The following is a 14679-nucleotide window of genomic DNA, read 5'->3' as shown; positions in this document are numbered from 1 at the left end:
AATATTTTACAAAATTACACATGTTTAACCTATAAACTGATTGTTTACTGTCTCAGGGGATGGGGGGAGGGATAGAATTTAGAACTCAAAACTTTAAATAAAAATATTTAAAAATTGAAAAAAAAAGATTCTTATTTTCTTTCATCCTGCTTCTTTTTCATTCAGGTCAGAGAGGTATATCCCATCTTCACTTTTAAATTCCACCTCTTTTCCTTTCCCCTTCTCCAACCCTGAATTCTTTTTTCTCCCGGGGGAAACTCGACAAGTGATTCATCGCTAGCATTTTATTCAGCAGAGGAGAAGATTCACGGCTGTGCGGTGTTAATTAGGAAAGAGAAGACTATCTATCAAATGCTGTCTTTTGGAAAGTATATATAAAAAAAAAAAAAGATCCTCTCAATGCCCTACAGAAGGTTCCTTCATCCCCTATATTCACAATAGAATTCATCAGGTGACTCCTAACTGTGACTCATGAGAAGATTCTTCTTATCCACACTGCCCTGGATACTGAGAATAACATCTAGCCCAGAATGATGGGTGGGCCACCTGCAGTCACATACCTGAGAGTCCAGATCTTCTCCTTTCATGCAGAAATTAGCATCAATGACATTCAGACCCACTAACAACCCAGCGATGATTGCCCCTTCCTCTTCCATCATCAAGGCATTGGGTTCATAGAATTCACTGAAAGACAAACCCAGGAGAAGGCCAATATGCATCAACTTCTCAAGAACTCTATGACCTTAAATTAAACTGGAGATGGATAAATGTGTGTGGTGGAATGTGAACGTGTAATTTCAACTCATTGTTTTATCTGTGCAGAGATGCTATAAACTGGACTAGACCTGATTTGTCCCTCTGTTCTTGGTGATTCTCCCTTAGAGAAATTTCTGAAATGCAAGCAAGCAATTAAAAAAAAAAAAAACAAGGGAGAGAGAACAAAGGACAGGGCTGAACAGTGAGTTGGATAAACAGAGTTCTTGTCACTCTGTATATTGAAGGAAACCTGAAGCATCCTGGTTCTGTGATCTTTCTGTTCTGCCAATAACTCCTCAAAACCTGGGTGATCCACACATTCTGAAGTGGAGGACATTAGTCAGCATTCTTGCCTTCAAAAGTTAAGAAATCTTGGCTCCATCCTGACCAACTAATATCAGTGGTAGGGCACTGAACTGTAGAGACTTCTTTTTTTTTTTTAAACAAGATGCAAAGGGGGCAGTTAAGTGGCACAGGAGTCAGGAGGACTGACTTCAAATCCAACCTCAGACACTTAATAATTACCTAGCTATGTGACCTTGGGCAAGTCACTTAACCCCATTGCCTTGCAAAAACAAAACAGGGAGATGATAAAAAAAATCATTTTTCTTGTCATCTTTGCTTTTTTATACATACTCCACTTAAAATATGTCCTTCCCCTATTTCCTATCCATTAAGCCATCCCTGAAAAGGGATAAAGATAGCGAAAGCCCAGATGAACAAAAAAAAGATGGAAGGAAAGTAAAGAAAGAAAAAGTACAAAGGAAGGGAAAGAGTTAGGAAGAAAGGAAAAAGGATAAGGAACAAAAAGAATAAAGAATAAAAAAGACAGGAAAAAAACATTTTCGTAAAATCCACCAACAACAGCAACTGTATCTGACAATATAAGCAATGTTGCTCCCCCAGAGTCCCCCAAGTCTGCCAAGACATGAAGGAGCTGTATTTGCTTCACTCTTCACCAGGGTCAAGCTAGGTCATGATCATTCCATGCTTTCAGTTTTTTTCCTTAGGTTTTTGCTAGGCAATGGGGTTAAGTGACTTACCCAAGGCCACACAGCTAGGTAATTATTAAGTGTCTGAGGCCAGATTTGAACTCAGGAATCCTGATTCCAGGGCCGGTGCTCTATCCACTGTGCCACCTAGCTGACCCAGCATTCAGTTTTGTTTGAGACACCCACCACCCTTCTATCTGGAGTTCTGCACAGAGGAATGCCAGACCTGTTGTGAGTGGAGAATATCAATCTCTGTCTTGGGTCTCCCAAAAGGAGTAAAGCTCTCCAAAAGGTGGCTCACCTGAGAAGCTCCTTCTTATTGATCAGGGCTTTCATATATTCCGAAAGCTTCTTCTGCATTAATGCCAAGCGGAGCCAGGCTCTCCCTCTGCCCACAGGCGTCCTACAGGACAGGGAGAAACAAGGTGAGAGGTGCCTTACCATTCAATCACGGGGAGCCTGGCCTCCTCATTTCAGCCAGAAATCTCTGCATTGTACCTGCAGTGCATTTCTCTCTGTGGTCTCCACCAAATGACCCAGAGGAGAATTTTCCTCCTCCTTCAGGGAGAGAAGAAAGAGGAGATGGAGACTAAATTTGCACAGAGAGATTGTCTTGAATGCAGCCTGCAGCTGTCTCGCCAGAAGTTACAAGGGGGGAGCTAAGACAGTCAGCAAGGAAATGTGCAAGTGATCAACAATATCCCCCCCCCAGGCCATCAACCCCCAAACCCCAGAAAATCAAGTCAAACCTAGCTTTATAAGCAGGTGTGCCACTCCCCCTTAACAAGTCTTAGAGAATATTTTTTTAAATGATCCCTTTTTATTATTATGACCTGGACAAACATCAAGAAATGGAAACACTTCTCTATAAAATAATAGAAAAAAGGGTGCCCACCCTACAAGAATTTTTAAATGTTTCAGATTTAACATAATAGATCCAACACCTCCCCTGCTCCTCTGTAACACCTCTGAGAAATCTTTCTGGTATTTTCTGATTGTTTTAAAAACAAGATCCACACAAGTTTTTTTCCTTTTTAATTTTAGAGTCACTATCACTGATCCAAACACAAAAATTACATCTCAGTCTTGTTACAAATAGGTGTAATCTCTCTCTCTCTCTCTCTCTCTCTCTCTCTCTCTCTCTCTCTCTCTCTCTCTCTATATATATATATATATATATATATATATATATATAATATTGGCCCTTATCTATCTAAAAACTATTGTCTGCATCAGATAATCCAATACTTCTGTTCCTAAGCTTCTAGGTGTCACAACTGGTCACTGGACTGATTTATGTGCTCAAGACTTTTGCTTTCCTTTACAATACCAGTAGTCTTCTGATTCTATTCAATTTATTCTGCAACAGCTCATGGGTCTTTTTAGATTTCTTTGAATCCATTTCCACCATCATTTCTTACAGTATAATAATGTGCTAAAATACCATTTATTCAGCCATTCTCCTTCCTCCAGAATTCTTGGACACCCCAACACTACTAAAGATTTTTTTGGAGACATGGGTCCTTTCCTTTTTATTTCCTTGGTATGCTATTTAGTTACTTTTTTGGGAGACAGCTCCATATTGCTTACAAGAATGACTGAACTACCTCATAGTTCCTTGAACATAGCCCTGGGATGCCTATCCTGGTAAAGCCTCTCCAACAACTGCCATCTTCTGTTTTTAATCATTTTTTCCCCCATTCTGATAGGAAGTGGACTCAATCCTCAAAACTGTCTTAATTTGCAGTTGGCTTATTACTAAATAATTGGAGTCGTAACTGACTGTGGCTGTTCATGGCTTACTGTTTTTCCTTTGGAGAACTGCCTGTTCATACTCTGTAATTATTTATCTTTTGGGAATGGATTCTGTTTTACATAACTCAATATATTTATTTTGGATATCAAATCTTAACTTGACAAATCTTCTACGAAGAGGTTTTCATCTAATTTTCACTTTTTTCACAGACTGTCCATCTCACCTCCTGAGAAGATGTCTACATCCCTTATTCAGTCAAAAATATTTACTCTCCAATATTATGAAAAGCATTTTCCTTTTCTTCTCTTCCAATTTATGATATGACATTCATATCTAGATCATGTGTCCACTTGGAACTAATTCTGTTACATGATTTGAGATGAAAGTTTAAACCAAATTCTTGATAGACTGGTTTGGGTTTTTCTTTTTAAGCTCTGTGGGCAGTTTTGAAGTTCATTCCTGAATAGTCAAAATTCTTGGGTTCCTTGAACACTAGTCTACTATGTCCAATTGCTTCTGGGTCTTATGTCCCTAATCTGCTCTTATGATCAATTTTCTATTTTTTTTTAAAAACTAGTACCAAAAAGTTTTGATGTTTACTGCTTTGTAATAGAGTTTGAGTTCTGGTACAGATATATAGATATAGATCTATATATACACACCCACACATATACATATAAAAATATCTGTTGATATAATTACATTATTTAAATTTATTGGTTATTAATACAGTTTGTTATGTTTATGGTCTCCCTAATAGTGAATCAACCCTGCATTCCTAGGGTGACCTTGACTGGGGACTTTCTCCTATAATCCTGTCTCACTCTGGCAATAGGGAGTCTGCAGAGAATAGGTGCTGATACTACAAGTCTGGGGGGTGATTTTCTAATAATACTATTTTTGTGGTCATCCTCAGTCATAATTTTGGTATCTACTTCTTAAAATTCTATTGACTTTTAAAGTATTTAGCAATTACATTTTAAATGCTGATATCATTTCATTACACACAATGTCTTTGGTCATCTTTTGAACCCTATTTCTACATTGACGTTGTGAGAAAACATGACTACTAGCTATGCTTTTGAATATTTCTCTGAGGTATAATAAAGTGGGCTCTAGCCCTTTTATAATCACTGCTTTATGGGTGACAATCCCAAAGAAGTGCTTTGTAAAGCCTATTAATTCTATATTTCTCTCCATCATCAACTCCCCTTTCCTCATAAGAGCCATTTCCACATAAAAGGGTAAAGAAAGACAAGGAATCTAATGAATATTTTCTTGCTGTTAAATTGTTCAATCATGTCTGCTTCTATATAACCCCAGATCAAAGGGATTTGCCATTTTCTTCTCCAGTGGATCCCCATTTTACAGCTAAGGAACTGAAGCAGATAGGGGTTAAATGATCTGCCCGGGGTCTCACAGCTACTAAGTGTCTGAGGCTGGATTTGAAGTCAGATCTTCCTGACTCCAGGGCTGGTACACGTCACCATCTAGCTGTCCCTAATCAATACTAGTGATCCATAATTAAAGTGGCCTATTTTATTCCTCTCTCTTCTTTTTTTCACCAAGCCCAGCTTCCAGTCTCAGTCTCTTATATTACAATTATCTTTTTGATACCAACTTTATGATCATCCCTCAGAAGATAAATGTTGTTTTGAGAGTGAACATCCCCTCTTTGATTCTATTTTCCATTCTATTCTGTCTCTGTTTTGCTATTGAGTCTCATTTTTTTTTAAAGGTTTTTGCAAGGTAAATGGGGTTAAGTGGCTTGCCCAAGGCCACACAGCTAGGTAATTATTAAGTGTCTGAGACCAGATTTGAACCCAGATACTCCTGACTCCAGGGCCAATGCTCTATCCACTGTGTCACCTAGCTGCCCCATGAGTCTCATGTATTTTTACACCAAACTTCATATATGTGCATTATTAGCTTCCTTTATCTGATTCATAGTAAGAGTGAGGATGTTAGTCCTTTCTGATTCAAATAAGAGTGATGTCATTATATGCCCACCCTGCCCACCTCTTCACGTTTGCAGTCTTATGAACATGTCACATTGATACGAAATCTTAAGTTATTCCTGATCTTCCTGTTATATCTACTTTTCTTACTTTTTTTTTACAATCAACCAGAAAAAACACCACCAGACCCTATGTCTTACTTTACTCTCAGGGTGAAGATATTAGTATTCTAAAGGGCCACTTGGCACTTCTTCTATTGGAATGTCAGTATTTCACCATATTTAGCCTTTTCCAGTGTTTCAACAATATTGGCCTTTCTAGGTCTACTTTGACTCCCAAATTTGCATTCCAAGTTTTCTCCTGGTTCTGCTCTTTCTATCAAAAAATGATTGCAAGTTTGATATTTTATGATCCCTCTGAGAGTTTACTTACTTCTGCAGATAAGTTACTAATGGCTTGTAAACCCTTAGCTTTGGTTTTTTGAAATATCACTTTGCAAAATTTTTCTTCTTCCTTTTTCATAACTGTTATTAAATCTAATGTGATTCTGACTGTGGTCCTCTTGTGCATGAACTTTTTTTCCCCTGGCTGTTTGCAATGTCTTTTCTCTGATTGGGAAGCTCTAAATTCTGGATATGATATTCTTAGGTATTTTCAGGGTGAAGATTCTTTCAGAAGGTGGATTCTGTTTTTGCTTTGTTCTTTGGTTCTAATTCATGTGGGCAGTTTTCTTTTATGGATTCTTAAAATAGTCAGGATTTTTTTAATTCAAAGTTTTGGTTGTCATGGTTTTCAGAGGGTCTTGTTCTTAAAAATATTTTTCTTCAACCTGCTTTCTAGTTCAATTGGTTGTTTTTGTTTTTTTTAGGTATTTGCAAGGCAAATGGGGTTAAGTGGCTTGCCCAAGGCCATGCAGCTAGGTAATTATGAAGTGTCTGAGGCTGGATTTGAACTCAGGTACTCCTGACTCCAGGGCCGGTGCTCTATCCACTGTGCCACCTAGCTGCCCCTTCAATTTTTTTTTATGGCTGATAACATCTTTTATTTTTTCAACTTTTTCATTTGTTTTAATATTTCCTATTCCTTAGAAGCACTGCATTCTGAAGGCTCCATTCTTTTTTTCAGGGAATCTATCATGTGGGTAAAGCAGTATTTCCCTTTCTATACTAGACTATTCTTCTTTTTGTTTCCTCTTCAACTCATTTCATTAGTAATTTTCTTTTGATCTCTCATTTCCTTTGTTGTAACTACACTTGTGGTCTTTGAAGCCAGTCCATTTTTTTTACTCTGAAAGTTTCCTCATGGTTGGGTGGCTATTCCCTTCTCCTGTTTCTTTTAACCCATAGCAATTCATTGTTTTCTTCTTTTTTAATTCATATTTTCAGTCTCAGGAGATTGGCTTTTTGCACTTGGCCCAATCTTGTCTAGAATTCTTGAATGCATGGACTAGGACCTGCTTAGTTCTCTTGCCTCTGTCTCAGGGTGCTGCTGCTGCTCTGGAGAGGATGGCTGGCTTCGGACCCAGAATCAATCTCTCAGCTGGCTAGGGTGGGATGGGGTCTCCACTGGGCTTTCCCTTCTGGCACGATCCATCCTGGGAATCACTTCCATTTCCTTCTCAGGTGAAGGCAATGTGATGGGCAGCCATCCCAACCTTGCCTCCCCACCTGCTCCACAGATTCTAATGGCCAATAAATGAGCTGACCTGGTCTTTTCCTTGGCTCTTGGTGCTTCAAGGAGCCCAATTAATGAACTTGGGGTCACTCTGATCCAGGCTCATCTTCCCATGGGCTGGGCTGGGCCACCCCATGGTCCCACCTGTCAGTGCTCACTTGGATGCCAGAGCCCACATTCAGGGGCTGCAGACTGGCTCCATTTGCTAGAGAGCTCTTGGTCTGCCCTGGCTCAGTTCCTCTCTCCATGTCCTCACTGACTTAATTTAAGGCTGGTGGCTTGTTGCACTGGCTCTCCTGGACCCAATGGACTTTTTTCAGCCCAGTTTTGAAATAGATGCTTCCTTCTGTTTCTCTTCAGATTTCTTTATCCCACAATAAGGAGTCTTTCCAGATTCTTTTTTAGATATTTGTTGAGGACAGCTGTGTTTCCCTATTAAGCTTTTCATTCCTATCTTGCCTGGAAGTCCATCTAAGAGCAAATATTTTTCTGGAATGACCCAGCATTTTTGTTTAACTACAATTTTGCATCTTCTCAATTCTCTGCTGTCAATTCTTAGCCACAAATTTCTTATTCTTCTCAGCAGCCAGAAAATCATCACCATAATTCCAATCTCCTGAAACTCACCCTTTCTAGTCAACAATCCACCCACAAAAACAAAAGGTATGGAAGGTCCAAGTTCCCCTCCTTGGAAGGCAGCAGCCAGTTCTTAGTTTGGCCTAGTACCAAGCCCACCCCCCTTTTTCCTGGAGCCTAGTCATAACAATCACTCAACACTTCTGTGGGAGTGATGATGCTGGGGAGAGACACGGTTACCAAATGTCATCTCACTTGACAGACTCAAATGTTTTACTTACTTAAGGCCTGGAAGATCTTTGACACTTGCCGTTATCTCTCCGGCTTCAGGAACAAGTTTTTCCACCAGTTCCAATGGGCCCCAGAAGGATTTATTTTGCCCAAGGAAAGTTTTTTTGGCTAAGGCAAACAGACAAAAAAAGTGTTATTTTTTTAAAACAAATACATTTTGCCTCATATATTGTCCTCAGAGAACTAATCCAAAGAGTGAGTGATCTAACTTTCTAAAATTACTCATGTTATTTATATCAGAGATAGGGAGTGAAGGTTAACTCAGACACTCATGTGCATGGGAAGAGGGAGAAGTTAGAAGAGCCAGTGCCACAGACAAAGAAATGAAGAGATTTAATCGGTATTCCGGAGCAAGGCTTGCAATCAAGAAGACCTGAATCCAAATCTGCTTCAAGACACTTTCTAGCTTACAAGTCACTTAGCCTCTGCCTGCCTCGATTTCCTCATCTGTTAAATGGGGATGTTAGCACCTATCTCCCAAGGGTGTGGAGAGGATCAAATGATATAATATTTGGAAAGCATTTAGTACAGTATCACATAGTAAGTCCTAAATAAATGTAATTCTTATTCTTATTTTGCAATTAGAAATTGATCTAAGGCCAAGTTTTGGCCATCATCCTTCATCCTCACCGTAGGCCATTTCTGATACTCAGTTTACTACCTCAAGTCTTAGTCCTGCCACCATAAACAATCAAGTGACTTTCTCTTTCCTAGTATTTACTTCTACAAATTTTTCTACTTGTGAGTCATAAGCTATCAAATAAGCTTCCTCTTATTTTGCAGTTTAGTTTGGAAACTAAGTCATTCTGTGTAGCCAAACAACTTGTTTAGTGTGTGTTAACTAATTAATTTAAAATTTTTTTTCTAAATCTGAGTTTGAATTTTCATCCCTCCCTGCAGGCCCTCCCCAACTCACCCTCTGAGAAGGCATGTGATATAATATTAATTATACATGGGAAATCAAGGTAACAAAAAAAAAAACAGAAAAAGGAAAAATGGCTTTGGACAGAACATTTCTAAGGTATCTATTTTATATGTTTTAGAGGACATATTAACAATTCAGAACACCATTAAGCAAGCCATCATTTTGAAAGAAAGAAATGTTATTTGTTGAATTACTAATGTTTGATAACTTTAGAAGTAGGTATTTAAGACAACAACTCTAAAATTCTTTGAAAAGTCTACTTGAAGGGGCGACTAGGTGGCACAGTGGATAAAGCACCAGCCCAGGAGTCAGGAATACCTGAGTTCAAATCTGGCCTCAGACACTTAATATTTACCTAGCTGTGTGGCCTCGGGCAAGCCACTTAACCCCATTGCTTTGCAAAAAAAAAAAAAACCTAAAAGAAAAAGCAAAAGAAAAAAAGAAAAGTCTACTTGGTAAGAGATCAAATGGAGTTTTCTAGGTTTTAGGGATATTTTAACGTGATATTAGAGTAGAGTGAAAGGACTTACATCAGAATCATGGCTCAGCTTATGGACTCTTTTAGCCCTAGCTCTAGGATCTGCTAGTGCAGAGTAAAATTTCATTGTGAGATCCACTATGCTATAGGAAACATGAAGGATCCTATTACTAAGCTGTAGCCTTTTGGTATTGGGAGTCACTGCCCGAGGCCAAAGAGGATGTGCCACTCCAGTGTACAATTTAGTGCTGCCCATCTTGTCTGGAGACCTCAGAGCCTGGGGAGTGCTGAGTTATGGTTATGATTTAAGTATAGATACAGAAGATTCACCAGGGATCATTCTGTCTTAACTGGTCATCTTATGCACAAGGAGGTAAGAGGCAGAAAGAGGAAGCCACCACTCAAGACCTCTGCCACAGGACTAAATCTGCTGGTGGCGTTTAGGGACAGGGCTCATGCTGTCCCTCCAGACTAGATGTTTTTTAACTTACAATGGTTAAAAGTTAAATATTTTTAACTATGTCCTGTGCAACACTGTAGGATATCTTCAGTGATACAAGAGAGAGTCCTTGCCTGATGGTCAAGGAAATTAAGACACTTAAACAAGGGAGATTTGTTTCTTTGAGCATTAAATTGGTCAACATTTAAGAGAAATTAAACCTATTAATAATTTCAGCTGGGATTTCTATGGACAGCTAACTGGGCGTGGTGGATTGAGTGTTGGGCCTTGAGTCAGTAAGATTTGAGTTCAAATCCAGCCTCAGAACTTCGTAGCTCTGGGTAAGTTTGACTCAGTTTCCCCATTTAAAAAATTAGTTGGAGAAACAAATAGCAGAGCACTCCAGTATCTTTGCCAAGAAAACCCCAAATAGGATGACAAAGTGTGAAACACAATTGAAATGACTAATCAACAAAAAAGATTTTTATAGCATTTATAAATCCCTTTACTCTTTTTGTTTTGCAAGGCAATAGGGTTAAGTGGCTTGCCCGAGGCCATACAGCTAGGTAATTATTAAGTGTCTGAGACCGGATTTGAACCCAGGTACTCCTGACTCCAGGGCCGGTGCTTTATCCACTGAGCCACCTAGTCACCCCTTGACCTTTTAAATCTCAACTGAGAATAAACCAGGGCTGGTGCTCTATCTACTGTGCCAACTAGCTGCCCCAGCCCTTCACTTTTATGTTCTCATTTGAATATCACAACAATCTTGTGAGGGAGGTGCTATTATTATTATTATTATTATTGCCATTTTACAGATGAGGAAACTGAGGCACAGAGCAGTTAAGAGAATTGCCTAGGGTCTCAGAGTTAGAAATATTGGAGAATTGGAATTCAGGTTTTCTCCTGACTCTAAGTCCATCAGTTTATCCAACACACCATCTTATAGGAGTGAGAACAGAGAAAGAATATTGGATTTAAAGTTAGAAAATGTGGGTTCAAAACCTACCTCTACTGCTTACCAAATGTGGGACCCTAGACAAGTCATTACACCTCCTCTGAAGTTTTAGTTCATCATCTATAAAATGAGGAAGTTGGACTAGGTGCCATCTCTTCTAGCCTCTAAATCTTATAATAGAATGTTGCCATGGTTAATTTTTTGCAGCTAAAGATAGGACTTCTTTTCCCAAGAGACCTGAGTACTGGATTTTAAAGATAGTAACCATGAACTGATAAAAAAAAAGACACAGAGAGAGAGACAGAGAAACGGAGGGAGCGGGAGAGAGGGAGACATGAGTCAGAGAGAGAGAGAGAGAGAGAGAGAGAGAGAGAGAGAGAGAGACAGAGACACGGGAGACAGAGGAAGAGGGAAGGGGAGAGAGAACCATCCCAGGGCTCAACTTGCAGGGAGGAGTGTCCCATCCCCCCACTGGCCAGTTGGCCACCTTTCCAGAACATGGGGGTCACACCTTTGAGGCCATGCTTCAGGCAGTGTTCCATGACGACAAAGAATTGCTGGAGGGGAGCGTAATCGGAGTCCAGGGTCCTCCCCAGGTTCAGCGCTGACTCTATCAGCCCCTTTATGCTCAGTTTGGCCATGTTCATCAGATTCATTCGCTCATTAGCCATTAGATAATTGGGATCTGTGAACAAAAGGAGGCAGATGGGCCTCAGTTAGCTCCAAAGTCTTAAACTGGTCCCTGCGGTCCACCCAGCATATGCCCATTTTAACACGACTGTATATGAGATACATACAATTAACATCCATTTTGCCTCCTTAACATTGTGTCTTGATGGGGCATGTGCCACTGCCCCAGGCTGGGCCTGATCCAGTCCAGACCAAGAAGTTTGATATTAGAATGAAATAAGCCACTGAGTCAAACAGCAGGTTTATTTAGTCTTGGCAAGAAAAGGACCAGGCTGTACAGCCAGGACAATGCATGATGCTCAGCTGAGCTGCCTGTCCTCAGTTCAAGCGTCCCTGCTGGACTGATCACCACCAGTTTCTCCTGCAATGGATCTGGGCCCTCTGTGGTTGTCTCCCTTTAGACCATGAGCTTATAAGGCAGACTGAATTTTGGCTCACTTTGTATCTCCAGAGGTTAGAAGAGTGGGGGCTACACCGTAGGGACTTAAAAAATGTTTCCTGACTGACTGGTCTGCCAAACACCAGAAAAAGCCTGGAGGTCCTACTCCATCTTCCAAGAAGGACATCAACAGTCTAAACTTTTTCATCTCCAGGGCCAATCAAGTTTCGAGGTCTATGTCCTTGTACCTTGTAAGGAGAAATGAGTTGAACTTGGATAGGGGGAGGGTTTAAGCTATTGTTCCCATCACAGCAGCTTTTCAGTAAAAAGACATTTTTCCAAGGTCAAAGATCTTGGACATGGACTGCCTATGATGCCAAATTAAAAAAAAAAAGACTGTACTAACCAGACAGAAATATTTTATGTTTAATAGCTCCAGAGCCTGTAAAAAGTTATTAATAGTAAACTTTTGGGCATGATTTTTACATAGAGCACGTAAGGTTGGCCTATGTCATTGCAATTGATCCATGTGACAACTCTGTGAGAGGAGTTATCATCACCCTCATTTTACAGATGAGTAAACTGAGGCTGAGAACTCAAGGGACTTGCTCAGTCAAACAGCTAGTTAAATGAGACAGAATTCAAATTTGGGTCTTCCTGTAAGTAATTATACTTGCTACCAATTTTCTCCCATAGATCACAAGCCATCTGAACCATTATTAAAACACCTGCCATACAAAGCTAACACAACCACCCTGCTCCTGAATAGGAGGTAACTTCTCAAAAGCCAGGGAAGAGAAATTCCACCTCTGGGTGGTGGGATAGGTGCTGAGTTCTTTCCTGGTCTCAGGAGCAGCCTGGCCAAGGATGGAGGGCATAGCATGAGCATCTCCTTCCTGGTGGATGAGCAATATGGTCACAGTGATCAAGGAGACAAGGACAAATGGCCAGTCCTCTGTCCTTTCCACCCTGTAGTGAGAAGGGCAGAATTGCAAATCTGTATAAGGAGGATACTAGGAATCACTCTTTTCAAATCAGCCATAAGCATTTAGCTCTAACAGTGAACTCATTGTCCAATGACCCGTAAATTGTATGTGAGAAAGTGAAGCAATTCAACAAACATTTACTAAACATCTACAATGCTACAATGTGCCCAGTATTTTACGAAGCCCTAGAGGGGGTCTTGCCTTCAAGGATCTTACAACCCAGTCACAGCAATAGAAGCAGAAGACAAAGCGCTTGCAGCTCCATCTATCAACCAACCAATTCCACCTTCAAGGAATTATTACTATATTATTCCCAGGCAGTGGAAAGCCAAAGAATGAAGCAACTTCTATTTTCAAGGAGTTAAAAATTCTTGGTGGAAAAGAGGTACACAAGAAGATGCTGACACCTAAGGGCACAGGAATAAATACAAATTTATTTGGTTTTTTTGCAAGGCAAATGGGGTTAAGTGGCTTGCCTAAGGCCACACAGCTAGGTAATTATTAAATGTCTGAGACTGGATTTGAATGGAGGTACTCCTGACTCCAGGGCTGGTGCTCTTATCCACTGCGCCACCTAGCCTCCCCCCAAATACAAATTCAAAATGAAGTAAATACAAGCCTCTTAGGAAGGGAAAGCACTGGCCGGTGTGGGGTGGGGAACAGGTAAGGCTTCATGAGGAAGGAAGGGAGATAGCACTTTAACTGAATCTTAAAGGTAGGGTAAAGACAGGGTACATTCCAGGCTTGGGGTATGAAAGATGATGCTTTGCAACTGGAAAACTGAGGAGAGAGAGAAGGCCAGTTTGGCTGGTTTGTAAAGTAGAGGAAGAACAGTGATGGCTAAGGAATCTAAGATAGATTGGAGATGGGTTGTAAAGGACTTCTAAACAGAAGAGTGAAAAATCACTTTGACATCAGTATGGAGGATGGATTGTGGAGGAGAGAGAGACCAATTAGGAGGAGATTGAAATAATTTAGTCCAGCGGTAAGCTGGTAATTGTAGAGCGAATTGGCTGAGCTATTATGGAGGTAGGAAAAGCAAGACTTGGCAAATGGATGGTGTGATAGGGAGTGAGAAGTAAACCTAAAGAGGAAAACAACCAATAAAGGTGTTATTGGAATTGGCTTCATTGCTTGTTTTTTCAATGGGAGGGAAAGAATTTTTTAAATGCAATTAAAAAAAAGTTAGGGAAGGAATCTTTCAACAAGACAGAAATCATAAAAAGACTAATTTAAACATGAAATTTAAACACTTTTGCAATAAATAAAATCAATTAAGATAGGAAGACTAGCAACAACAGAATGGAAAAAATCCCCTTCCATCAAATCTCTGAAAAAAAAAATCTGAAAACTAAGCCATTATGGAAATTAACCCAAAAATAAGATCAGGAGCCATTCTCCAATGGTTAAATGGAAAACAATCTTTAAAAGAATTACAAAAGGATTATCAACAAGCATGTGAAATGCTGTCACAGATTATTAATAGCAAAAGAAATTTAAATGGAAACAACTGAGATTTTAGCTTATAAATGAGCAAGAAACCAAAACCCAGGATAGTCAGTGTCAAGAGGGGATGTGAGAATACGCTATGAGTAGAACACACAAATACTCTATTGAATCTGGAAATCATTTTAGAAAAGAGATACAGAACTGTTCATATCTTTTGATTCAGCAATCCCATGACAAGATATATACTTTAAGTTAAATCAAAGTTCTCCAAACTATTCATAGTAATGCATTTTGTATTAGAGTAAAACTTAGAAGCAAAAGTCCTATCAACAAATTGATATATGAAAATAATAGATTATTTTACAATAAGAA

At 39.7% G+C, this 14679-nt stretch overlaps 1 protein-coding gene across 15 annotated transcripts in view; it reads right to left on the bottom strand.

Moving 5' to 3' along the window:
• Positions 1-14679, bottom strand: part of RUFY3 (RUN and FYVE domain containing 3) — a 125222-nt gene that overhangs the window by 38592 nt on the left and 71951 nt on the right. For 14 of the 15 annotated variants that reach the window (XR_012476863.1, XM_074228402.1, XM_074228396.1 and 11 more), the window contains 4 exons: positions 11315-11488; positions 7994-8111; positions 2050-2151; positions 561-684 (listed from right to left, as the gene is read on the bottom strand). Coding sequence is in view for 14 of the 15 variants with exons in the window: in XM_074228402.1 (XP_074084503.1) it covers positions 561-684; positions 2050-2151; positions 7994-8111; positions 11315-11488 (518 nt within the window). In the remaining variant the exon portion in view is untranslated. Of the gene's footprint in view, positions 1-560; positions 685-2049; positions 2152-7993; positions 8112-11314; positions 11489-12679; positions 14091-14679 lie in introns of those variants that run through there. The other variant, XM_074228405.1, reaches the window with a different exon arrangement.

Source organism: Macrotis lagotis, chromosome 3 (assembly GCF_037893015.1).
Source record: "Macrotis lagotis isolate mMagLag1 chromosome 3, bilby.v1.9.chrom.fasta, whole genome shotgun sequence".
Classification (NCBI taxonomy): domain Eukaryota; kingdom Metazoa; phylum Chordata; class Mammalia; order Peramelemorphia; family Peramelidae; genus Macrotis; species Macrotis lagotis.
The sequence above is the reverse complement of the archived record's forward strand: the minus strand, read 5'-3'. Positions and strand labels throughout refer to the sequence as shown.